The 27,190-nt window shown below is 44.0% G+C and overlaps 1 protein-coding gene across 1 annotated transcript in view; it reads right to left on the reverse strand.

The window, feature by feature from the left end:
• Positions 1 to 20,875, reverse strand: part of LOC135542745 (prostaglandin F2 receptor negative regulator-like) — a 55,843-nt gene extending 34,968 nt beyond the window's left edge. The window contains exons 1-6 of the mRNA XM_064969918.1: positions 20,552 to 20,875; positions 14,807 to 15,175; positions 9,436 to 9,846; positions 7,904 to 8,260; positions 333 to 652; positions 92 to 212 (exon numbers count right to left, since the gene is read on the reverse strand). Of these exons, the coding sequence (XP_064825990.1) occupies positions 92 to 212; positions 333 to 652; positions 7,904 to 8,260; positions 9,436 to 9,846; positions 14,807 to 15,175; positions 20,552 to 20,591 (1,618 nt within the window). The 5' untranslated portion in view covers positions 20,592 to 20,875. The remainder of the gene's footprint in view (positions 1 to 91; positions 213 to 332; positions 653 to 7,903; positions 8,261 to 9,435; positions 9,847 to 14,806; positions 15,176 to 20,551) is intronic.
• Between the last annotated feature and the right edge of the window lie 6,315 nt (positions 20,876 to 27,190).

Genomic DNA, 27,190 nt, shown 5'->3' on the forward strand with positions numbered 1-27,190 from the left:
CTATAGTCAGGTGGTTTCATCAAAAGCTAAATAAAAAAAGGAAGGAGGGAGGAGAAGAGCGAGATGATATGAGAGCGTCATCACTACTTACGTTTGGGTTCCCATCGGACAGTCAGAGGGGGGGTGAGGAACTCTGCTGCCTCCTCCATTCCACCCTGCCTAGAGGGAGTCCACGCTGTCACACTGCACGCATACGCCCCCATGTCCACGTCCTGACGGTACACACACACACCCTGTTAGCAGCTCTTGCTTTAATACAAACTTGTCTGTCTAACAAATGATTATGCTTGAGGTACACACACACACACACACACACACACACACCTACCTACCTGTGTGCGTAGGAAGCGAAGCTTGAATGTATCCGGCTCTACTCGGGTCAGAACGATGGCACCAGACTCCAACCTATCATGGTACAGCGTCCCAGACTTCAGGTTGCCGTGGGCATCCAGGGAACCAATAGGGAGGGTGGTCTGTGTGGTTGTCAGGCGGTCGCCGGGTGGACCAGGAAGTGGTGTGTACTCCCAGGCCACGCCCAGTCGGCCACCTGCAAGGAAGTGAGTGATGTTGGTCACATGACACGCCAGCTCTGTGGGGTCACCTGTGACCTGCGGGGTCGACGAGGAAGTAAGGGTCACTGCAAAATTAGGCTCTGGAGGGAGGGACAGAAAGATGGGGGGGGGGGAGAGAGAGAGCGAGAAACATTAATAAAACAGACTAAATGTCAGTAAAGGGACATGGTGAAATAACATCCATGGTAATGTTGACTCCTGCTGTATACAGAACCACATCAGTTAAAAATGAATAATCTGGAAGCCACTTCACATCCACTAAGGTAGTGGTGAGCAGAGCTCTTCCCTGTCTGTAGCCATGAATCCAATGGGTGGCGTGCGCGTTAGGGATGTGTATGGTTATCTGAATATCCGATGGGTGGCGTGCGCGTTAGGGATGTGTATGGTTATCTGAATATCCGAACGGGTGTTAGTATTCAAATAAAATCGGGAGCAATAATTGTCAGAGAAAGTTTTTAAAGTATTTTTCCAAGGTAAAATATCCATGTGACATTATTGTACCATGACCTTTCAAATTATGAATTTAATAAAAACAAACTTTAATGTAATTCATGACATGCGCCCCATAAAGACTGGTAGCCAACCGGTAGCCTTTACGTGTGTAGCTTGTTGTTTATGTTGGCCAATCAAAGAGGCTCAATGTGTAGCAAGTGGAATGAGAGTTCACTAATGCAGCGCAAGATAGAACAAAAATATCCAACAGGTAGGCTGTTTTATCTGAACGGGTTGGGGAGAAAGCACATCATATGGCCTCAATTAGCCTAGCTAGCTATAGCTGGCTAGCTAGCTTCTAGGCTCCTGCAATCAAGACAGGTATTGATATATGGGATGATAAATTGCTTCTACACGTTAGCCTGTCTTGGCTGTAGTTGCGTTGCCTTGGGTACTCGTCTCACTAGCCCCCATCTCACTGGCCCCTCAGCAGAGCAACAGCCTCTCTCCTTCCCACAGCACTGCTCAGGTTAAAAACTTAAGCAATAAATAAATAATACTTTTTGTATTACGAATATCTAGGTATCTGACAAATTCATGATACTATTCGAATAGTAAAATTATTTTTAAACCCCATTCCTAGTGTGTGTATGCGCGCGCAAATGGGGCAGTCAGGCTTCTCAAACACAGGGTATCAGTGTGAAACAACCAAGGCTTTTACACACCACACACACACAGTGTATCAATGTTAAGTGTCAGTAGCGGAGTGTGTGTGGGGTCTCAGTAGGTGATGGGGCTGGTATCTCAGTCAGACCTCTAGTCTACAGATTGTCCCTTTATGCTCCAATGAACAGGGAACACACATATTCCTTGCTCTCGATTAGTGTGTGTGTGTGTGTGGTCGTAGGTTTTCCACGTTGTGTCATTTGGACGTCACAGGGGCTGAATCATGCACCATCTGCTACACTGCTGTGAGGATCATCACAAGATCATCTGTGAAAATCCTCCTTCCTTTGTGAGGAGAGAATCCCCGCCAATTACCCATGTGCCCATTCCTCCGCTTTCATCCCCCTTTCTCTCACACACACCGTAGCTCCATTAATAGACCAAAGGAAGACACACTGCAGAACGACTCAAACACATTTCCTGCTAATGGCCTACAAATGGAACGAAACATACATTTGAACAAACTCATGTGCCCACACAAGTACACAGGTGCACACCCACCCACCCCTACTTACCCAAGACTGTTTAAACTGAGGCATTATGCACAGGACAAGAGCTGTTCCAGGGCCATTTGTTAAGGGAATAGAAAGCTGAAATCTAGTCCACCCAGTAGAGCTGATATCAGGCACTGAAGAACACTACTCTGCTCTGATGAAGAAGGTAATGGCCCTCAACAAAAACAAAAGACTAATGCACATTTTGAAACCGAACAGCACTAGGTTTCCATTAGCCTGGCTGTGGTTCCCAACTGGTTGGTATGGACCATAGAGATGTAGAATACATTAAATGTTCTTCATACATATATGCATGTAATTATATGGACCTACTGCTGTGTTGTGGTTGTGGCTAAACACTGGGATGCTATGCATTCTAGCTAGAACCACAGTTCTGTTTACTTGAAAGGTTGTATTGAAAAACAGACATGGTTTGGGTATAGCCTAGCACAGCATAGGGATTGACAACCACTGATCTACAAACTAACCATATGCAGGATTATGTGCTTGCTTGCCTTAAAGAGTGTGACCTATAAAAAAAAAACTACAAGCACACACACATTCACTAAACAGACAGACACTTCGGAGGACATTTCAGTTGATTAAAAGCTCTGATAAAACCAGTTTGCGTTTCAATTGATTTGGATCAGACCTGTCTTAGGGTTGTGTCAGCATGGGCAAGCTGACGCAGTGTTAACTGCCAGATATCTCGGGGGGGGGGATGTGTGTGTGTGTGTGAGACTCACTGTTAATACAGGTCTGGAGTGTCAACGGTAAACACAGCCTGGCCTGTGTTTGAAATAGATCATTCAATCTTACGTCAGAACAAAGTTCAGGTAAGAACATAAAATGAGTTGTACTTTGACCTCGTACAGTGAGGGAACAATATACTTCAGCCACCATGTTTCCCTGGGAGTTAAGAGTGCGACACAGTGTGTGACGTTTGAGTGTGGAGTTCTGCTCCGTTTTCAAGTGTTTTGGTGTGTTACCATAGAGATACCATTCACTTACAGACAGGAACTACCTGACCATCTGAACTCGAAAGATGTTTACTAACGTACTAGAGTTCACCTGTTCATACAGACTACCACACAAACCAGACGTAACTAATGAAATGCTGTATATATCATGAAAATAGTTCAACATTGGTGCCGATAAATAATAAAAACACACCCAAGCGTACGTGTCTGCACACACACACACACACACACCTAATGTAGTTTGTGTCACACACACAGGGACACAAACTAAAACGCCAAGGGGAGATTTAATTATTCGGACAGAGCAAGCAGGTGTTCTATCTGGAGTGAAGACAGAGAGATGGATGAGCGAGGCGAGAGAAAAGGAGAGCGAGAGAGAAAGAAAAGGGACTAAGCATGTTCCAATGAATGTTCTCAGAGGACCCTCGCCACTGCCAAGAAGCTCCGGCCTTCACCGGAGGGTCTCTGGTTTCACTGGGGTGTTTGGTGTGTGTCTGTGTTGAACCAGATATGACCCAGAGTGCATTCCTCCACTCAGTCTCCACCCTGTCAACACCCTCCATCATCACTTTTCCTCCACTCCCTCAGCTGAAAGCAGCCACTGAGCATTCTGAAGCCTGACTCAGACATGAAGGTGACATGGAGAGAGAACCAGTGGTGGTCGGTGCCATTTATGATGAGGGAGAATGATCATTTATTAAATGATCAAAGCTCCTTATTTTCTGTTACAGCATATTGGATTCACCCAGCTCAATGTAACATTGATAGGTTTAGGCTACTACATGATACTCTAATCTTCCCTATCCCCATCATGAGTTTGCCACAACCTAGCCTATGACTGAAAGTCAACATAGGTGCGCAGGTCGAGGTCATTTTTTGTAATCAAGGTGAGAGACAGTGACGCATTCAATACCACCTTCCACACTCTTGCCTGCATCTAGCTGATCTAGGGTGTGAATCATTCATACACCATGGTGCTACCCTACAGAGTGCTGTTGAGGCTACTGTAGACTTTCATTGCAAAACAATGTTTAAATCAATGATTTGGTGGATATATTTTGTATTGTTTTATCTAAAAAGTGTAACATTCATGTTTATGAAACTCACTGAGGATGGTCCTCCCCCTCCCCTCGGGAGCCTCCACTGGAGAAAACCCATTGAACTCCATGGTGACTCTGGGTGATTCTATGGGAGAGGTGACACAGCACTAACACCACAGGGGGGTTTGTAGGACGGAGGAAGAACAGCAACTTAAAGTTGTAAACATGTCACTTTTTGGGCGAAAAGACCAAATTCACGTAGAAATATGAGTTATAGATCTGTCATCCTCATTGAAAGTTTTGGCATCTTTTAATTTTGGTTTTGTGCAACAGCCTAAAACAACTAAAAACAAGATTTTGGGCTATTGAAAAGGTGTGGTACAGTGTGATTATCTACAGAATAACTGCTTGCTTTGTCACAAACTGAAATTAGGCGAACTATTTGAATATTAGCAAACAGGATTTCTGCATATTGCACCTTTAGGTAAAGTTCATTAAGTGTGTGTGTGCACGCGTGTAACCACAGGAGGCTGCTGAGGGGAGGACGGCTCATAATAATGGCTGGAATTGAATAAATGGAATGATAAACACTTGGAAACCATGTTTATGTTACCAATCCTTTGAATCCGTTCCAGTGATTACTATGAGCCGTCCTCCACAACTAAGGTGCCGTGCCACCTGTGGTGTGTGTGTGTCATGCTTCCGTCATCGTTGTGACATAACAGTACCTATGGTTGTGATGGACTGCAGATAGAGTCAAAGAATAGTACCAATCAGTCAAGGAAAGACTCACCAGGGTAGCCCCCTCTGTAGCTCCAATAGGGATTAGAAGGACACAGTGACTTCCAACTCTTTATACTACACCTCTACTGTTGGACAGAGGTTTATAGTGGTATCCTGGATAGTGTGTGTGCGCACGTTACTACATACATTGCATTCAGAAAGTATTCCGACCTTGGCTTTTTCCACATTTTGTTGGGTTACAGCATTACTCTAAAATGTATTAAATAGTCCCCCCCTCAATCTACACACAATGACAAAGCATTATGGGGTATTTTGCTATATTTTTTATAAATGAGCAAAAACAAATAATAAACAAATATCACATTTACATAAGTATTCAGACCCTTTACTCTGTACTTTGTTGAAGCACCTTCGCCAGCGATTACAGCCTCGATTCTTTTTGGGTATAACGCTACAAGTTTGGCAAACCTGTATTTTGGGAGTTTCTTCCATTCTTCTCGGAAGATCCTTTCAAGCTCTGTCAGGTTGTACGGGGAGCGTTGATGCACAGCTATTTTCACGTCTCCATTGATGTTCGATCAGGTTTAAGTCAAGGCTCTGGCTGGGCCACTCAAGGACATTGAGATTTGTCCCTAAGCCACTCCTGGTTTGTCCTGTGTTGTCTTGGCTGTGTGCTTAGGGTCATTGTCCAGATGGAAGATGAACCTTCAACCTAGGTCTGGAGGTAATGAGAGCTTTGGAGCAGGTTTTCAACAAGGATTTCTGTACTTTGCTCAAAGGGTCTGAATACTTATTTACATAAGGTATTTTTAATGTATAATAAATGTGCAAACATTTCTAAAACCATGTTTTTGCTTTGTCATGGGTATTGGGTGAAGATTGATTAAATAAAAAAAGCTTCTTAGCAATTTTAGAATAAAGCTGTTGCGTAACAAAATGTGGAAAAAGTCAAGTGGTCTCAATACTTTCCAAAGGCACTGTATACTACCATTTCCTCAGCGTAGTAGGTCTGAATTTCATGGGATTTGGGTGCGAGTGTGAATGTCTGGGTGTGTGTGCGTGCGTCGGTCTTCCAGACATAGGCACAGTTCATCTTTCATTGATGTCTGGCCTTGCCTACGACCCTCTCCCACTAGGCTTAACCCAGGGCACTTCTCTCAACATGCACAATGGCAGACAGAAAACAGACAGCTAGTATCCACCAACACCTACATTCGGTTGGTGAGTCTGTTGGTGTAGGGCTCTGTGGTGCTAGAGGGGAACTCCTACACTCTGGCTACGCATTCCTTTCCTCCATGACCGTTTTCACTGCACAGCGGTGTGTGTGTGTCAAGAGGAGCGTCAGGTTTGGGACTCTAGAGAACCAGCACCAGGCAGACCTAGTTCCAGAGCAGATTTAACCCCACAGCTACTGCAGCACAAACAGCTGCTGTGTGGAGCATTCAAGATCTGATTTCTAAGATGGTTTCATACACTAGGAGCAGTGGGGTTGCTTATTATCACCCAATGGACTTTATGGCATTTCCTCACACAGAAATACAACACGTAGCCTAAAGCAGCGATTCTCAACTGCTGGAGTCGGGTCACAGGAGGTTTCTTCAGAGTGTTAATATAAAACTCTATAAGCAATACTATTTTGGTTGATTTTGGAAGTCTCAAACCAGTTAGTTTATTACTGTTAGCTTCTAATTTTCAGTGTAAAAACTCACTATAAAAGCTCAAACCAAGTTTATTCTTCCCAGAGGGTCAATACAGCTGCATTAGACAAAGATACTTCACACAAGCACTGATATTGAACCCTTTCTCCTATGTTGAGCCTACCCCTACACATCTGAGCAAACAGTTTCCTGCCTAGCAAGAAAGATACAAAGTGATACGGGCCATAAACTTTTCTTTCTCCCTTAGCGTGACCTGGGCCCCTTTCCATCACTAATCCATGGCTCTCTCCCCTTATCAATGCCTGCCACGTGATCATTTTCCCTAGACTCCGTACATTCCAAGCTTAAACACCAACTTCTGGTGTAGCCCCTCAGCTATGACACTCCTCAGGTCTATAGTACAACAAATGATGAACAACATTTAAAGTTCAGAAATCCAACCCTGTCATTAACATTCCTCATCAAGAATATAGGGCAATATTTAATTAATGACAGTGAGAGGTTGGAATGTTGTTCCCTTTTCATAGAATTGCTATATTTACTATCTATATAACATTTTTAAAAATCCAGATTGTATTTAGTCAATTCTTTTCGCCATGAGAATATTGGGTCGGGACTGAGACAACCCGAGGAAAAACCAGTTGAGAACCACTGGCCAAAAAGGTCATGAAAATCTATACCAAACTTAGAGGGATGACATGAACTTATCCATTGCAAAACATTTTGCAATGGATAAGTTCAACAGTGGTCACTAATGAATTCCTACACGACCACCCACACACACAGGATGGCATGAGTGATCCCACGGCACCTTGAACCTGTCAGGTCATATACACCCTACACAACCGCTTAGGTCCCAGAGCAACCATGCTGTCATTGTAAATAAGAATTTGTACTTAACTGACTTGCCTGGTTAAATAGAGGGAGCGAAACAGGGTGTAAAACTAGAGAAAGGAGTTAGCTAGGCCTTAACAGGCATGAATAATCAATATTTTTCACTGTGGGGGCAGGTATGTCAGAAAAAAGGCTTGTCTAATGGATAGGCTCACTCTGCGGGTGCCTGTGTGATGCGTTCCTGTGTGTCCCTGTGTAGGACAAGGCATCACTAATGTACTGCCATGGTGAAGCATGTGTGTTCAAAGTAAGCCTAGTGAGAGGCCAATGCTATTAATAGTATGTTAGATATGGTAATCTTGGTTGGACTGCATTTCAAGACCTGAAAAAGATAGTGGATATTTTAACAGCACTTTCACTCACTGATCTGTGTGACTAGAACTTGTACTGGGTTGGAGGTCTTCTCTGCAGCCTGGTACCATCTTCCTCCTCCGACCCAGGCCCGGACCCTACAGGAGTACATCCCCTTGTCAGACCCCCTTACCCCCCTCACCACCAGCCTAAACTCCCCTGGCCCCATCCGCTCCAGCCCCACCGAGGGGGACCCGTTTGAGACCACCCCGTCACGGCCCAGGCTGACCGCTGTGCGTCCGTCCACAAGCCAGGTGACCTCCAGGGCCAGGGAGGCCAAGTTACCCGCGGAGACCAGGCAGGTGAGGGTCAGGGTGTCGTCCATGTTGAGCGTGGTGTTGGACTTGGCCACAACAGACAGGGAACGAGCTGGAAGGCGCAGGGAGAAGACAAAATGGCTGCCGTTAGAACCAATAAACAAGGAAACAACCCCTAGACACCTGTAGAACTGGACCGGTTGGATAAGTAGAAGCAATATGGTGAAACTATAGAACACTCCAGCACAGTTGGATATGGAGATACAAGTACTCTACACATCAAGAGAAGACGGAGTAGAAGGGATTCAACATGTAAAACTTGATTAAAACCATCCAGATCAAAAGAACCAACAGTGAGAAGTTGAAAGACCCACATATAGAAGAAGATCAAGGATTACTATTTATTAAAAAGCCAATTTCAAAAGCTTTAGAACCCACAAAATGTCAAGTATAAATGGGTAACAATTAAAAGTGAATATACGCCAAGAATGATTGAGGCTAAATGTTAAGAGTTTCAAAGCTATGGAAGGAAAAGTCAAATTAAAACATGATACGACTCATGACTCCAGAGACTGAACAGAAGCGAAACCATTTTGAGGGGGTTATATTTCTCAAATTAAATCCTGGATACTGCTACTATAGGAGACTGGGATATCTGGTAGGTGAGATGACGTCACTATGCATATTTAGACAAGAGAGCCAGGACAAAGGCCCCTGTTAGACTTCTCCGATCCTCTTTACTTTAGCATCTCAGTAGACAGTCAATAGTGGCTGCATGGCTACACTAGTCTGTACTTAGATACTGCATGTAAAGGATGTTGTCTTCCTGCTAAGCTAGTCCCTCTGTCTCTCACCCCATTTTAAAATCACTCACCATGTAGGAGAGGTTTTGGGGGATATGGTGTCCCAGGCAACCACTGTGTGTGTGTTCGTGTGTCAGGGGTTCCTCACACACCCAGGGATAAAGGCCTGACAGGGGGAGGGCCTGAGATGGATCTCTAGGTCAAGAGCCTCTCCAACACAAAGAAATGCTGCTAGTCTAAAACAAAGTAGGGGCCATAGAAACCACTCAACCATCCCCCAGATCCCTCTCTCTCAGCTGGTCCTAACCCTCAATATTTTTACGTCTGTAAGGTGGAAGCCATATTGTGGAAGCTCCATTGAACTGCTTATACCAATCCAGACCGTACAGATCTGCAAATATTTCGGGGTTAGGGTCAAAGGGGAGTGATTCAGGATCGGCTGAACGTTTCACATACTAAAGTACATACAAGACACACCCTTTACCTGTAGGTGTGACTGCCACAGCTCCCATCTCCACAGCCTTCTCCACGATGTTCTTCCACTGACCCCCTTCCTCGTGAATCCATTGCCTCCCCGTGCACACGTACATCCCTGAATCAGCCTGCGTCACCCCAGCAACAACCAATCCAAACGCCCCATCTCTGCGAATAGCCAATCGGAGCCCTCCGTTAGCGTAGCGCTGGGCGGAAGCACTTCCTGCGACCACATCCCCATCTGGGCCAACGGTCAGGATGTCCACCAATGGGATACCTGGTCTCCGTAGCGACCAGGTGACGGACAGGTAGGTGGGATCAGTGAAGTGGCGGGTGACGTTGCAGGAGAGGGTGATGTCGCCACCCTCGGGGACCACGGGCTCTGGGGCCTCCGGGGCCACCTTCAGGGTGTTAGCAATGACTGTAGGGAAAGGACAGACAGTTACACTCCTAGCGTCGTTAATTTGCTGCTTCACTACAGCGACGTGGTTCTTTACTGTTAAATGTCATAGTGACAGAGAACGCTAACAGATGTTGCCGTAAACCAACAACATTTCATCATGTTCATTCATCTTCAAGAGTCATTACTGCTTTTATAATCCATGAAAAATATAATACCGATGTAAAGCTTACATATGCGCATCTTCCTTATCTGCCCCTTTTCCTAACCCCCCTCTCCAACACACAAAAAAAGCACACGGTTTAGGCTGTCAACAGTATGTGTAAGGAGCGTTTAGATTTGATAATCACTTCAGAGGAGAGAGAAGCCCTGTTTACTCTGAACCTCACAGCTGAATAAACAGAAGAGAAATAGGGGGGGGCGAGAAAGAGCGAGAGACAGGCAATGTATGCCTGTCGCAATGTCTGTTCATCTCACTCCCTCTCTTACCCTCTTCCTCACTCCCTCAGCCTCTAAACAAGAATGATACTGTGCTTTGAAGTGTTCATATTCTGATGAACTTTCTTACTCTAAGCTCAGTAAGCTGCCATTCTACCAAGTCTTTGATATTGGACTTAGTGTCCTGGAGCTGCCAAATCAGTCACACTCATCAGTTAAACACCCCCCCCCCCTCAACTAGCTAAACATATTCCTGTCAGAAAACCATTATTAATGTTGAATGTGCTGAAAGCCATTCAGTGGATCATGAACAGTTGTCATAGCAGAAGCAGCATTCAGTCTGTTCAGGGCGGGAGCAAATAATTGTCAGTGGTGTGTGTGTGAGTGTACAGTGTATTCTGAAGTATTCAGAACACTTTTCCACGCTTTTCCACATTCTGTTACGTTAGAGTCTTATTCTATAACGGATTAAATCGTTTGTTTCCCTCAATCTACACACAACACCACATAATGACATAACCTCAAGTCTTCTTGGTTATGATGCTACAAGCTCGGCACACCTGTATTTGGGGAGTTGGTCCCATGCAGATCCTCAAGCTCTGTCAGGTTGGATGGGGAGCGTTGCTGCACAGCCATTTCATGTCTCTCCAAAGATGTTCAACTCGGGTTCAATCCGGGTTCTGGCTGGGCCACTCAAGGACATTGAGACTTGTCCCGAAACCACCCCTGTGTCGTCTTGGCTGTGTGCTTAGGGTCATTGTCCTGATGGAAGGCAAACCTTTGCCCCCAGTCTGAGGTCCCGAGCACTCTGGAGCTGGTTTTCAAGGATCTCTGTACTCTGCTCCGTTCATCTTTCCCTCAATCCTGACTAGTCCCTCAGTCCCTGCCGCTGATAAACATCCCCCCACAGCATGCTGCTGCCTCCACCATGCTTCACTGTAGGGATGGTGCCAGGTGTCCTCCAGACATGATGCTTGGCATTCAGACCAAAGAATTCAATCTTGGTTTCATCAGACCAGAGAATCTTGTTTCTCATGATCGGAGTGTCTTTCGGTGCCTTTTGACAAACTCCATGCAGGCGGTCATGTGCCTTCTACCGAGGAGTGGCTTCCGTCTGGCCACTCTACCATAAAGGCCTGTTTGGTGGAGTGCTACAGAGAAGGTTCTCCCATCTCCACAGAGGAACTCTGGCACTCTGTCAGAGTGACCATCGGGTTCTTGGTCACCTCCCTGACCAAGGCCCTTCTCCCCGATAGAGCTGTCCGCTTGGCCCAGGAAGAGTCTTGGTGGTTCCAAAAACTTCTTCCATGTGTTCCTGCGGACCTTCAGAGCTGCAGAAATATATTGGTACCCTTCCCCAGATCTGTGGCTCAACACAATCCCGTCTCAGAGCTCTACAGACAATTCCATCGAACTTATGGCTTGGTTTTTCCTCTGACATGCACGGTCAACTGTAGGACCTTATACAGACATGGCCAATCAATTTAATTTACCACAGGTGGAATCCTATCAAGTTGTAGAAACATCAAGGATGATCAATGGAAACAGGATGCACCTCAGCTCAATTTCAAGTCTCATGACAAAGAGTCTGAATACTTATGCAAATAAGGTATTTCCATTTTTATATAAAAAACGGAAACACTTTATTTGCATAAGTATTGAGCTCAGGTGCATCCTGTTTCCACACACACACACATATTATATATTTTACAGTTGAAGTCAGAAGTTTACATAAATGAGTTAATGACTACAACCTAAGTGTTTCAACCCCTCCACAAATTTCTTGTTAACAAACTACAGTTTTGGCAAGTTGGTTAGGACATCTACTTTGTGCAGGACAAGTCATTGTTCCAACAATTGTTTACAGACAGTGAAATGATCTATCACAATTCCAGTGAGTCAGACGTTTACATACACTAAGTAGACTGTGCCTATAAACAGCTTGGAAAATCCCAGAAAAATGTCATGGCTTTAGAAGCTTCTGATAGGCCAATTGACATAATTTGAGTCAATTGGAGGTGTACCTGTGGATGTATTTCAAGGCCTACATTCAAACTCAGTGCCTCTTTGCTTGATATCATGGGAAAATCAAAAGATATCAGCCAAGACCTCAGGAAAAAATAACTAAAAATTGTAGACCTCTTGGGAGTTCATCCTTGGAGCAATTTCCAAATGCCTGACAGTACCACGTTCATCTGCACAAACAATAGTAAGCAAATATAAAACATCATGGGACCACATCGCCGCCATACCGCTCAGAAAAGAGATGCGTTCTCTCTCCTAGAGATGAACGTACTTGGTGCAAAAAGTACAAACCAATCCCAGAACAGCAAAGGACCTTGTGAAGATGCTGGAGGAAACAGGTATAAAAGTATCTATATCCACAGTAAAACAAGTCCTATGACTACATAACCTGAAAGGCCGCTCAGGAAGGAAGAAGCCACTGCACCAAAACAGCCATACTACGGTTTGCTACTGCACATGGGGACAAAGATCATGCTTTTTGGAGAAATGTCTTCTGATCTGATGGAAACAAAAATAGAACTGTTTGGCCATAATGACCATCGTTATGTTTGGAGGAAAAAGGAGAGGCTTGCAAGCCAAAGAACACCATCCAACCGTGAAGCACAGGGGTGGCAGCATCATGTTGTGGGGTGCTTTGCTGCAGGAGGGACTGGTGCAATTCACAAAATAGATGGCAAATGAGGCAAATTATCTGGATATATTGAAGCAATATCTCAATACATCAGTCAGGAAGTTAAAGCTTGCTTGCAAATGGGTCTTCCAAATTAACAATGACCCCAAGCATACTTCCAAAGTTGTGGCAAAATGGCTTAAGGACCAAGTCAAGGTATTGGAGTGGCCATCACAAAGCCCTGACCTCAACCCTATAGAAAATGTGTGGGCAGAACTGAAAAAGCGTGTGCAAGCAAAGAGGCCCACAAACCTGACTCGGTTACACCAGCTCTGTCAGGAGGAATGGGCCAAGATTCACCCAACCTATTGTGGGAAGCTTGTGGAAGGCAAGCCGAAACATTTGACCCAAGTTAAACTATTTAAAGGCAATAAAACCAAATACGAATTGAGTGTATGTAAACTTCTGACCCACTGGGAATGTGATGAAAGAAATAAATCACACTTTTATTCTGACATTCAACATTCTTAAAATAAAGTGGTATTCCTAACTGACCTAAGACAGGGAATCTTTACTTGTATTAAATGTCAGGAATTGTGAAAAACTGCATTTTAATGTATTTGGCTACGGTGCATGTAAACTTCCGACTTCAACTGTACGTACACACACACACACACACACACACACACACACACACGTGAAAATATGAAAAACCTGTTTTTGCTTTGTCATTATGGGGTAACGTGTAGATTGAGAAAAAAAAAATACTTCATCAATTTTAGAATAAGGCTGTAACGTAACAAAATGTGGAAGAAGTCAAGGGGTCTGAATACTTTTCGAATGCACTGTATACATGTCAAGGCCACTTTAGTTGGAAGAAAAAAATTAGACAAGCGAGTCAAGCAAACACAAAACTGAAAGTGTTGGTGGAGAATGCGGTTTGTGTCAACACACCCATAGGAGAGGTCAGTGGACTGCCTCACCTACACAGGTGACTTCATACCAGAGTAAACTAATTTACACTACATGGTGTTACATCAATGGATCTCACTGTACTGTGTATACAAACCGTCTACTAGTTCAACTACACCACCATGAAACATTGTTTTACAGCACGGCTACAAGCAGCACTAAAAATCACCTACTAGTTCAAGAGCACTTAGATTTTACAATATAATCTCACCCCGCTACCTGTTCCAGCTCTCCTCGTCAGCACAATTCACCACTAAGCCTCTTTCTTTTCCTCTCCCTCAGCTTATTCAGACACTGTTCAGAACAGTGCTATAGTCAGCTCAACAGAAATAACAACCCCCATTTGACATAAGATAAATACACCCATCTGGCATCTGCTCTCCAAGTGTGTGTGTTAGAAGACTGAACATGTGTGAACATGAGTGAAATCAACACTTGATCACCTCTCACTAGTGTTTCCCCAAAGCAGCAGATCTAGGAACCGGTTTTCCCTCCCCAAAGCAGATTAGCATAATTGGGGTTAAAAGTTACATAGCTGATCCTGAACCAGTCCATCTAAGGAAAGTGCAGCTGTGTCCATGTAAGTGTACTGTAGTGTAAACAGTATATAAGCAGACGTGTGTGTGTGTGTGTGTGTGTGTGTGTGTGTGTGGTCTGACAAACACACCAGCTTAAGAGAGCGAGCCATGTGTAAGCAAGGGATATGAGCCGTGTTCAATAGATCACACGAACCACAATCACAGCAAGAGGACATGAACACACACGCTGTATGGGTCTTCACAACCAGCCAACCTCAGTATGTAAACTAGAAGTCATAATGGAGGTCTGACTAATCTAGTTTGAAGTTAATACAGTTCTCCTAAATGGATATACGGTGATTCCACACTGATGGTTAAGACAGTCTATAAGTCTCTCTCATACTCGTGTCTGACCCACCTTTGAGCGTCACCCCTGCGTTGTAGTTCCCGCTGAAGACAGAGTCCGTACTGGGTGTACTGCAGAGGTACGTGGCGCTGTCTGAAGACCTCACTTCCCGTATCCTCAGCTCCACCACACTGTCCCCCAGCCGCACCACGCTCAGGTCACCACTGGCCACCCGGTCGCTTAGCGACACGTCAGAGTACTTTGGTTCGAAGGTGGAGATTACATGAATAGACCCCGCCTCCCCCTGCTGCATAGTCCAATCAAAATCCTGCTCCCTGGGCCCCTCGTAGTCAGTGACATCACAGCGCAGTGAGACAGGTTGGCCCTCCACACGGAGCAGAGGGCCAGGGGACACAGACACCACCCTGGCATGGGATACACCTAGAGAGAACACACGTCATTGACAGATACATAAAATCAGCAAAATCCCCCACACAATGACAGCATTCCTACCACATCAGACTTCCTTAGCTAACCTCTTGAAAGTCTCTCTGCTTAACTATACGCATACAGTTGAGAGATACATGGATATATTTAGCACAGGGCAGGCTAAATATACACTTAGATACTACCTTTGGTTTGATTCCTCTGTGATTCCAAACCCACAGTGTGCGTGGGTCTGTGTTCTATAAAAACGCCCACATATTGACACCTGAACCCTAGCGTCGCTGCACTCAATGGGTGAATCAATAATCTGAAGTGGTTGCTCTCCTTGTCTCCTTTCCTTTATTCCCACTGACATATAGTAACAGGTGAAAGCAAAGCCGATGGTAACATTTTTAAACTGGAGTAGAAGGAAAGCCACTACAGACCATTTTGACACACGCATAGAGAGACAGTCTTGCTAGAGAAAGGAACAGCCTAGACCACTTACTCTAGCTAGAGAGAAACACCTATATTTACATTTACATTTAAGTCATTTAGCAGACGCTCTTATCTAGAGCGACTTACAAATTGGTGAAGTACAGGCTTGTTTGGATGGGCATAGGGGAAGAGCGTGCACATGCCATGGCCAGCATGGAGCAACACATGCTCCCCCACCCACACACACACACACACACACCACAAACCACAAACCAAAGAACAGTATCAGGAAAAATGATAGAGGTCAGCTCATTTGGAAAGAACAAAGTGACAATGCACCAGCAGCTTTCAAAAGAACGACCCCACAGCCCAGAAATAGTCCCTGTTAAATCCCAACTGGAACAACCAAAGAGCAAAGCCTTCTGGGAACATTTCCATCACACTCTACTCCTAATGGTAACGTTGGCAGCATTCCAATATGATCCTACACCACTGCCTTACTTGGACCCTTAGTGATTAACATAGCACTTCAAAACACCTTGTTGACACACAGTATACTTAACCCTTTTTCCTGTCCTAGCATTTTGGGACACTCAAGGAACTGGAGAAATAGACGCTTGAGGGAATGTGGTCCATAAAACATTGCTGGAACAGTCTGGTTCTGGGGGTGTCATCTCTGACTTACCCTACGTCATAAGAGAAGGGATATTATATTGTCCGGACACCACTTAGGAGTGTGACTAATATTAGCACGCAACTCTTAAGTCACTCTTATCCAAACAAACAGTCGGAGTCGTAGGGCCACAGAGTAAACAAGCAACATGAGACAGCCCAGTTAAGGAGAGGAAAGTGGAGAGACTTAACTGGTCAGGTGGTCTATGAGTAGTAGATCATGGATTTACCGCATCAGAAAGACCAACGGAATCATACAGCATCTGAACAGTCTTCCTGCTGTGTTCATTCTACAAACCCGAATAATGCAGGCTATCGGAATCTCGCTCACACACAAATGGAAGAATGGGCAGTAGTACCCCATTCATAGGCGCCAACTCCTTTCGGGCCTATTCACGATAGTATTGTAATGACCTGACTAGATCATAAATGAGCAATTGTCCAGACAGAGGCTTGAGTTTGCGAATTGACGTTTTATTAAACCAACTTTACACAGGCTACTGTTTGGGCCGTAGCACACGCCAAAAAGATAACAGATAACCCACAAGCCAATCGTGACCTTCTCTTGGGAAGCCCAGACGTAAGAGAGAGAGAACAAAAAGCTGAACCTGGTCTTAACTTCCAATGCTCCACCCCCCCTCCACGCCACTCCGCCAACCACCAGGATGCCCGGCATCAGAACATTCCAGGCATTCCCGTGATTGGCAGATAGCAGGTTGATTGACATGTCGGACCCCGCGAACACCGGGTACTGGTCAGTACAACACAACCACCTCCTAGCCTAACACATAACACACAGCTGTCTGTGCGGGTCGCTACAGTATCTTCTGACCCGTGGAGTTGTTCAGAGCCCCGACGCTTGCTCAAACATTAACACGCATCGCTTGCGGTATGGTTGTGTCGACATAACGCATCTTTCATATATAAATATATCATTTAAAAAGTTTAACCCCAAAAAGGTGTGTAGTCATTTAATGTTCCCACATGGCCATATCACTTGTTTACGGAAGACATAAGTGGCCACCTATGCTAATTAGCAGTCTAGCATCCCCGAACGAACACCTGTTTGTAATCTGAGGAAGTATAGTTCGTCAACTGGAGACACAGTTTGTTGATCTGTGCAAAACTGCTGCACGAAGTCCATCTTTCTTTATTTGGAAAATTATTTCTTGCCAATATGAAAGATAAGGGGCATATGAGCATATTTTGCAAAAATTGTTTAAACACTGCTGAAACCACACACACACACAGAGGGTTTTGGAGAGCTAGGGCAGTAGTACGTCATCAACATGTTTGGGGAGGTGTGCATGTATTTATTATTTAGGACAGGGTTGTCAAACTCATTTTCATTGTTTTTGGAGTTTGATACTCTGACTGTCTAGACTTCATTTGTGATTCTGCGAACTGGAGAGCCAATAAATTAATGTAGGTCCATTATCATTTCTACAGTTTCGATGGTTTTAGTAATAAAAGTATATTAATATATTAAGTTTGTATATTAAATACATTTACTCAAACCACCCGTGTGCAGTATATTTGACACCCCTGGTTTAGGCTATAGACCTAAAAATCAGCAGCATGCTTCATATCGACTGGTGCCAAGCCAAACTGTTAGGAAAAATCAAATGTGTGCTCATGTACTCCCGTATAAAGACCTTAGCTTGAAAAACTGTCATTAATTGACGTTTTTGCCATGGAGATCTTAGTCACGCAATTTTATACTAAAGAAAAATATGAACGCAACAATTTAAAATGATTTACTGAGTTACAGTTCATAAGGAAATCAGTCCATTTAAATAAATGAATTAGGCCTTAATATATGGATTTCACATGACTGGGAACACAGATATGCATCTGTCATGGATCAGAAAACCAGTCAGTATCTGGTGCGATCACCATTTACCACACAGTGCGACGTCTCCTTCACATTGAGTTGATCAGGCTGTTGATTGTGGCCTGTGGAATGTTGTCCCACTCCTCAAATGGCTGTGCAACGTTGCTGGATATTGACGAGAACTGGAGCACGCTATCATGAATGTCAATCCAGAGCATCCCAAACATGCTCAATGGGTGACATGTCTGGTGAGTATGCTGGCCATGGAAGAACTTGGACATTTTCAGTTTCCATGAATTGTGTACAGATCCTTGTGGCATGAGGCTGTGCATTAGAATGCTGAAACATGAGGTGATGGCGGCAGATGAATGGCACAACAATGGGCCTCAGGATCTCGTCACGGTATCTCCGTGCATTCAAATTGCCATCGATAAAATGCAATTGTTTTCGTTGTCCGTAGCTCATGCCTGCCCATACCATAACCCCAACACCACGAGGCACTCTTCACAACATTGACATCAGTAAACCACACACCCACATGATGCCATACGCGTGGTCTGCGGTGAGGCCCGGATGGAGGACAATGGAGGGGCTTAATGTCGACGGCAATTCGATGCATGGACAATCCACCATCTGCATTGGCCGTGCAGTATTTACAGTGATATGGCCTCTGCAGAAGTCTGGGCATTCATACTCCTTGCGGTTCGCCGAACAGCGCAGAGTGGTGCACGGAAAGCCAGTACGAGCTCAATTTGGCCTCTGTGTGCCATCGTAATTGCATCACAGCAGAAATAGGCTCTTATGGTAGAGAAATTAACATTAAGTTCTCTGGCAGCAGCTCTTGTGGACATCCCTGCAGTCAGCATGGCAATTACACGCTCCCTCAAAACATATGTGGCCCTGTGTTGTGTGACAAAACGTCACATTTTAAAATGGCATTTTATTGTTCCCAGCACAAGGTGCACTTGTGTAATGATCATGGCGTTTAATCAGCTTCTTGATATACCACACCTGTCAGGCGGATGGATTATCTTGGCAAAGGAGAAATGCTCTCTAACAGGGATGGAAACAAATTTGTGCACCAAATTTGAGAGAAAAGGTGTGTGTGTATGGAACATTTCTGGGATCTTTTATTTTTGATCATTAAACATAGGGCCAACACTTTACATGGACACTGAACAAAAATGTAAACGCGACATTACTACGCTGTTTGGTGCAGTATTTCAGTTAAAATAAAGTGTATGAATACACTTTGAATGACAGACTTTCCTGCAGAATCCATACTGACCAGTCACGACGAAATGGCGTAGACTCCGGCTTGCCTCAAGAAAAATCCCAAAAGAAAGAAAAAAATATCGTTATAATATGCACGAACTCTTCTGAACGGTTTCGGCTGGGAACCATGCGGAAGCCTTTAAAGCCGTAGGAAAGGGCGGACGGGCACACACCCCTGCTCCATGAAGGTGGGAGACATGTTAACTGGAGACATTTGATAATCTCAAGGCACCACACTAATTTAAATTTAGCCGCTCACACAAACAATGGCACAGGGAAGCCTTCCTTATGCGACGCAGAGTATACGTTGCCAGACACACACTCCCCATCCTACACAATCTGACACCGTTGTGAAATAAAATGGGTCCGGTCAACTAAACGAAAAGGATATTCCTGCCTTGATCACGGAGATCTGTTATTAGTCATTGGTTAGCACAAGTCCATCAGTGGTGGACAGTGCTCCAGTCCAAATTCAACTACATTAGTTAAATTGTCTACTGATCAAGGGGATCTATGCGAATTGGACGGCTACCCATCGCGTTATACTGCCTCCATGTAACTGGACCATTGTCAGGGTTCTTTTGATTCATTTAATGACATCAATTATCTCGCTTGTTCTCCTTTGATTGAACGATTAATATAATAATAATAAATCCCATTTAGCAGACGCTTTTGTCCAAAGCGACTTACAAGTCGGCTGGGGCCACTACTTTTACATATGGGTGGCCCTACCGGGAATCGAACCCACGACGCTTGGCGTTGCAAGCGCCATGCTCTACCGACTGAGCCATTAAAAGTTTCGACTGGGATTTAAGGCTCAAGAGCTGAAATGGAAAATTGCCACACACCCTCATCTGTGACCAACCACGGTAGCCTACATGTAACTAGGAAGTTGGGCGTGGGAAAATCTATTCATATATTAAAAAAGGTACGTTTTGGAAAAAAACTCAGTCATGTCATTAAATTTAGGAGAAACAGCATGATCAGTAAAAATATGTTGATAGCGTTACCTTTAAATTAATTTGACTAATTGCTTTGTCAATGGAGATTCAGGTGAAGTGAAAACGTGCCCGCGTGTACATGTCAGTCTAATATGTTCCACTAAACGACAGCACACGCGTTATGACGATATTATCAGACCGTTTGACAACCCTTTTTCAAATATAACTTACCCATCGATAAAAACAAGAGTAGAAGAGATAGGTGTTCCATCCTGCAAATTCGCGTCTTTCGAACTCCCAGTTCTTTCCTTTGTCATTAAAATCAGCCACGGGTGAAAGGAGTCCTCTCGGACCTTCAGTTCAAAAACCCAACCACCGGCGACCGCTCAGAAATCCCCAAAACGCTGTCTACGAGAACCGACACTTGCGAGTAGACGTTCGGATATCCGTTAAATGGACGTGCGTACAGTGAAAGTCCACTGGTTTGGTTTTGGAGAGGGAGGGAACAACGTTGCCGTGTCCGGAAGTCAGTTTTTGGAGGAGGGGAGTAGCGGAGGGATTTTTACAGGTAGCTCTGTCCCAAGTCTCATCTCATGTGGTCTCACTAGTAGTGGCTATTTAGAGTTGAATAATAGGCCTACAGAATATCATCATCATCATCGATACAGTATGTGTAACGTTACACGGAACCCAAACCGGCTGCGCGCAGGCGCTATCATGCACACATTTATTTTGTCCCTCTACACCAAACGCGATCACGATACGCAGGTTATAATATCAAAACAAACTCAACCAATGCCATTAATTTGGGGACAGGTCGAAAAGCATTAAACATGTATGGCAATTTAGCTAGTTAGCTTGCACTTGCTCGCCAATTTGTCCTATTTAGCTAGCTTGCTGGTGCAAGCTCATTTGTCCTGGGATGTAAACATTGAGTTGTTATTTTACCTGAAATCCGAGGATTAATCCACACATAAAACAGTCAACCGAATCGTTTCGAGTCATCTCTCCTCCCAGGCTTTTCAATCTTTGAATTTATATAGTGATTGCATCTAAACTTTCATAGTATTACCACGACAACCAGCAAATTTTTTAATTCACCCACGTGGGTATTTATGTTATTTATCTAGGCAAGTTAGTTAGGAACAAATTCTTATTATCAATGACAGCCTAGTAACAGTGGGTTAACTGCCTGTTCAGGGGCAGAAGGACAGATTTGTACCTTGTCTGTTCAGGGGTTTGAACTTCCAACCTTCCGGTTACTAGTCCAATGCTCTAACCACTAGGCTACCCTGCCACCCCATAACCAATGAGGAGATGGCACATAGGCACCTACTTCTATAAACCAATGAGGAGATGGGAGAGGCCGGACTTTCAGCAAGATCTGAGTCAGAAATAGGAATGACTTCTATTTTAGCCCTTGGCATTGCAGACGCTGGGTGCAATAATTGATTAACATAGATTCTTACATTTATTTGCAAAGCTAGCAGTGTAGTCAGGGTATTAGCCTATTGAAATTATGCTGTCAGATCATTTCACATCTACAAGGGGCCACTAAGAGGTGTGTAGTTTCAAGTTTTAAAGGGAATTTAACTCAAAAATGACATTTTCATTAATCCACTGTTGATATAGTCCTAAAATTTCTGGCATGTCAGCAGTCATGTTGTCAAGATATTATGCAAGGGTGAGTCTAATCCTGAATGCTGATTGGGTAAAACCGCATTCCAGCCGGTGTCTATTCCACAAGTTACTACAAGCTACATCTATGATGTTAAAGTGCCTATTTACTGTGTTCCATCTGACTGCGCAATCCATTGTCTCATTAGCCCAGCCAGGCAATTTATAAAGATGATCTCCACTATAAAAAGCATATAGATATTATCTCACATTTCTTTTAGACTAACATTTAGTTATCAACAGCGGAGATTTGTACAAACCTTGCTGTCTGTCTCTCCGACATTTGCAATATTGTTTCAATGTTGAAATTAGTTCTCTAATTGTCGCATAGTAAGGAACATGTCGGGATGAGACAGACAGGCAGGCACCTTTTCTCAGCCAGTCGAAATCACGAATCAGCATAATTCTTGTGTATTTCTATTGACTGGGTCACGTACATAGATACAGAACAGAAAGACTTAACTACTGGGTCACGTCTCTGGCAACTACCGTCTCTGGCAACTACCAGCCGGCTTGGGTAGCAACCCCGGATTTATGTCGGGACTATATCTTGTGGATGGAAGGATGAAATAGTATGAATAAATTAATCAAAATATATTTTTTTATTAAAATATGTAAATGATTATTTGAATATGTTGGTAATCCATTGTATAAAAGTGATAATGCCCTCGAAGCTGGTGTTTGGAAGATATATTGGCATGCCTCATTATTTTTTATTTTAACCTTTATTTGTCTAGGCAAGTCAGTCGCTGCAGCTGTACATAGTCCATCGGTAAAAAGCCCACCCAATTTACCTACCCCATCCCCATACTGTTTATATTTATTTACTTTTCTGATCTTTTGCACACCAGTATCTCTACCTACACATGACCATCTGATCATTCATCACTCCAGTGTTAATCTGCAAAATTGTAATTATTTGCCTACATCCTCATGCCTTTTGCACACAATGTATATAGACTCTTTTTTCTTTCTACTGTGTTATTGACTTGTTTATTGTTTACTCCATGTGTAACTCTGTGTTGTTGTCTGTTCACACTGCTATGCTTTATCTTGGCCAGGTCGCAGTTGTAAATGAGAACTTTTTCTCAACTAGTCTACCTGGTTAAATAAAGGTGAAATAAAAAAAATTAAGAACAAAATCTTATTGACAATGACAGCCTAATTGGGAACAGTGATTCAACAGCCTTGTTCAGGGGCAGAACAACAGATTTTTACCTTGTCAGCTCAGGGATTTGATCCAGCAACCTTTCAAGTACTGGCCCAACACTCTAACCACTAGGCTACCTGCTGCCCCAAGTTGGATGATGATGTGGCTGGAGACACTTTTTTTCTTAAGTTCAATATCTTGAAAACTTGACTGCTCACATGCAAAACATTTTGGGAGCGTATCAACAGTGGACTAATGAAAAAAATATCAAAAGTTTGTTTCTGAGTGAAATTCCCCTTTAATGTCATATGCACAAGTACAGTAAAATGCCTTTCTTGCAAGCTCTAAACCACAAAATGCAGTAATCAATATCAATTTAGTGTTAAAAATAACACAAGGTATACCAAAAACACGTGAAATAAGAAAACAAGAAGTAAGTAACCTATACAGTATACAGGGTCAGTTCCAATACCATATTTACAATGTGCAGGGATACTGGAATGATAGATGTAGATATGTATAGGGGTAAGGTGACTAGGCATCAGGAAATATGATAAACAGAGTAGCAGCAAAGTATATGATGATTGTATGTCAGTGTGTGTATGTGTAGAGTCAGTATAAATGTGTGTGTATGTTTTGGGCTCCTGAGTGGTGCAGCTGTCTAAGGCACTGCATCTCAGTCCTAGAGGTGTCACTAGCGACCCTGGTTTGATTGCATGCTGCATCACAACTGGCTGTGATTGGGAGTCCCACAAATGGCCCAGTGTCATTTGGGTTAGGTTTTGGCTGGGGTAGGCCATCATTGTAACTAAGAATTTGTTCTTAACTCACTTGCCTAGTTAAATCCATATATTTTTAATGTTGTGTGTGTGACCAAATTAATAGTGATTGGTGCTGGGGATTGATTTTGGGACTGGGTTGCAGAAGAACCTGACACCTCTGAAGACTGGCCACTGTATTTGCTGTAGGTATAGTTTACAAAGTCACGCTGTGTGAGGGAGGGCAAGGGTTAAAGTTCACGGCTGTCACACATGTACACACACACACTCACTCACTCACTCACTCACTCACTCCACTCACTCACTCACTCACTCACTCACTCACTCACTCACTCACATACATGCCAATGAGTATTAGGAAAGCCAGTGGGTGGACAGAAGTGCTGGTGAAAGGTCAGGGTTCATGACCCCTGGGGACTGGGGTTAAGGGGGTGTCAGTGGTTGAATGGGACATGGGTGCAAGATTCTGCATTAAGATGCATTTATTTTTACCTCTGTGTGTGGGGGGGACCACATTAATAGTAAACGAACAAAAATTTGACCAACTGGGGACATTTTGTTGGTCCCCACAAGGTCAAATGCTATTTCTAGGGGGTTTATGGTTAAGGTTACAATTAGTGGGTAAGAGTACGGGTTAGGTTTAGGATTGGAGAAAATAGGATTTTGAATGGGACTGAATTTTTGGTTAGCTGTACAAGACTCTGTGTGTGTGTGTGTGTGTGTGTGTGTGTGTGTGTGTGTGTGTGTGTATGTGTGCATGTGTGTGTAACTAAGCATTTCAATGTTCGTCTACACCCGTTGTTTACGAAGAATGTGATGAATAACATTTGATTTGGGCGTTGGTGTGTGTTTGTGGGTCTAAGTGTGTGCAACAAGTGTGTGTGTGTTGGGGACAGGCGCACGGCTGGCAGGTGCCCAAAGCCAAATGGTGGATGTATCGGCTCACGGTCACATCACACACACACAGTCACCCAGACCTCTATTTATACTGGGCCACACAACAGAGTGACTGTCCACACACGGCTCTTGTCTTTCTGACCCATTTTCTCCTTACCTATCTTTAAACATTGAATGCATGTGAATAACGTCTCTGTCTGAAGGCTGAAGCCTTAGTACCTCAGTGTGAATAAAGTCTCTGTCTGAAGGCTGAAGCCTTAGTACCTCAGTGTGAATAACGTCTCTGTCTGAAGGCTGAAGCCTTAGTACCTCAGTGTGAATAACGTCTCTGTCTGAAGGCTGAAGCCTTAGTACCTCAGTGTGAATAACGTCTCTGTCTGAAGGCTGAAGCCTTAGTACCTCAGTGTGAATAACGTCTCTGTCTGAAGGCTGAAGCCTTAGTACCTCAGTGTGAATAACGTCTCTGTCTGAAGGCTGAAGCCTTAGTACCTCAGTGTGAATAACGTCTCTGAAGGCTGAAGCCTTAGTACCTCAGTGTGAATAACGTCTCTGTCTGAAGGCTGAATCCTTAGTACCTCAGTGTGAATAACGTCTCTGAAGGCTGAAGCCTTAGTACCTCAGTGTGAATAACGTCTCTGTCTGAAGGCTGAAGCCTTAGTACCTCAGTGTGAATAACGTCTCTGTCTGAAGGCTGAAGCCTTAGTACCTCAGTGTGAATAACGTCTCTGTCTGAAGGCTGAAGCCTTAGTACCTCAGTGTGAATAACGTCTCTGTCTGAAGGCTGAAGCCTTAGTACCTCAGTGTGAATAACGTCTCTGTCTGAAGGCTGAATCCTTAGTACCTCAGTGTGAATAACGTCTCTGTCTGAAGGCTGAAGCCTTAGTACCTCAGTGTGAATAATGTCTCTGTCTGAAGGCTGAAGCCTTAGTACCTCAGTGTGAATAACGTCTCTGTCTGAAGGCTGAAGCCTTAGTACCTCAGTGTGAATAACGTGAATCTGTCTGAAGGCTGAAGCCTTAGCTCTGAATGAAGGCTGAAGCCTTAGTACCTCAGTGTGAATGTCTCTGTCTGAAGGCTGAAGCCTTAGTACCTCAGTGTGAATAACGTCTCTGTCTGAAGGCTGAAGCCTTAGTACCTCAGTGTGAATAACGTCTCTGTCTGAAGGCTGAAGCCTTAGTACCTCAGTGTGAATAACGTCTCTGTCTGAAGGCTGAATCCTTAGTACCTCAGTGTGAATAACGTCTCTGTCTGAAGGCTGAAGCCTTAGTACCTCAGTGTGAATAACGTCTCTGTCTGAAGGCTGAAGCCTTAGTACCTCAGTGTGAATAACGTCTCTGTCTGAAGGCTGAAGCCTTAGTACCTCAGTGTGAATGAAACTTAGTACCTCAGTGTGAATAACGTCTCTGTCTGAAGGCTGAAGCCTTAGTACCTCTGTCTGAAGGCTGAAGCCTTAGTACCTCAGTGTGAATAACGTCTGAAGGCTCTCAGTGTGTCTGTCTGAAGGCTGAAGCCTTAGTACCTCAGTGTGAATAACGTCTCTGTCTGAAGGCTGAATCCTTAGTACCTCAGTGTAAATAACGTCTCTGTCTGAAGGCTGAAGCCTTAGTACCTCAGTGTGAATAACGTCTCTGTCTGAAGGCTGAAGCCTTAGTACCTCAGTGTGAATAACGTCTCTGTCTGAAGGCTGAAGCCTTAGTACCTCAGTGTGAATAACGTCTCTGTCTGAAGGCTGAAGCCTTAGTACCTCAGTGTGAAGAACTGAAAGTGACTGACTGTACAATATTAACAACCCAGACAGGAAACTGAAGGTCAAACCACAGCCTTTTCACTTTGTTTTAGGCAGTAGGTTGATCTTAGATCTGTGCCTAAGGGCACAATGAATTAACCCAGGGACGGGAAGTGATTTGTTTAGGGGTCAGAGTTCAGACTGTCGAGCATGGCTCTGAGTGATAAACCTGAGTTTACTGTAGCCTCAGTGTGTATCAGGGATACAGCTATTTTCAACCTAGCTTCCTTTTCCTCTGAAAATCTGGATGTGGGAACTCCGTTCAGGCGTTTCTCTTACGCCTGCTACGTTCGGTTAACTTTATTGTGACTCCTGTCGGTCTGTCATCAAACTGGTTCCCAAACGTTTACTCGCTGTCAGTGACCCAGCCAAAGTCTTTCAGGAACATATTCAGATTTCTGTCAACTAACTCGTTTAAATGTGATTCAAAGGAAAACGTTAATGGCCCACAAGTAGGTCCCTGGCCCACCCACTTCCACTATTACTGTTGAATAGTCATTCGAGCAGATTAAATGAACATGGAAGCAAAGCGCCATCTAGGGTTTATATAGTGAACAGGCGTGTGATGGAGAGGTTTTTTC

The sequence above is a fragment of the Oncorhynchus masou genome, chromosome 6, assembly GCF_036934945.1.
Source record: "Oncorhynchus masou masou isolate Uvic2021 chromosome 6, UVic_Omas_1.1, whole genome shotgun sequence".
NCBI lineage: Eukaryota > Metazoa > Chordata > Actinopteri > Salmoniformes > Salmonidae > Oncorhynchus > Oncorhynchus masou.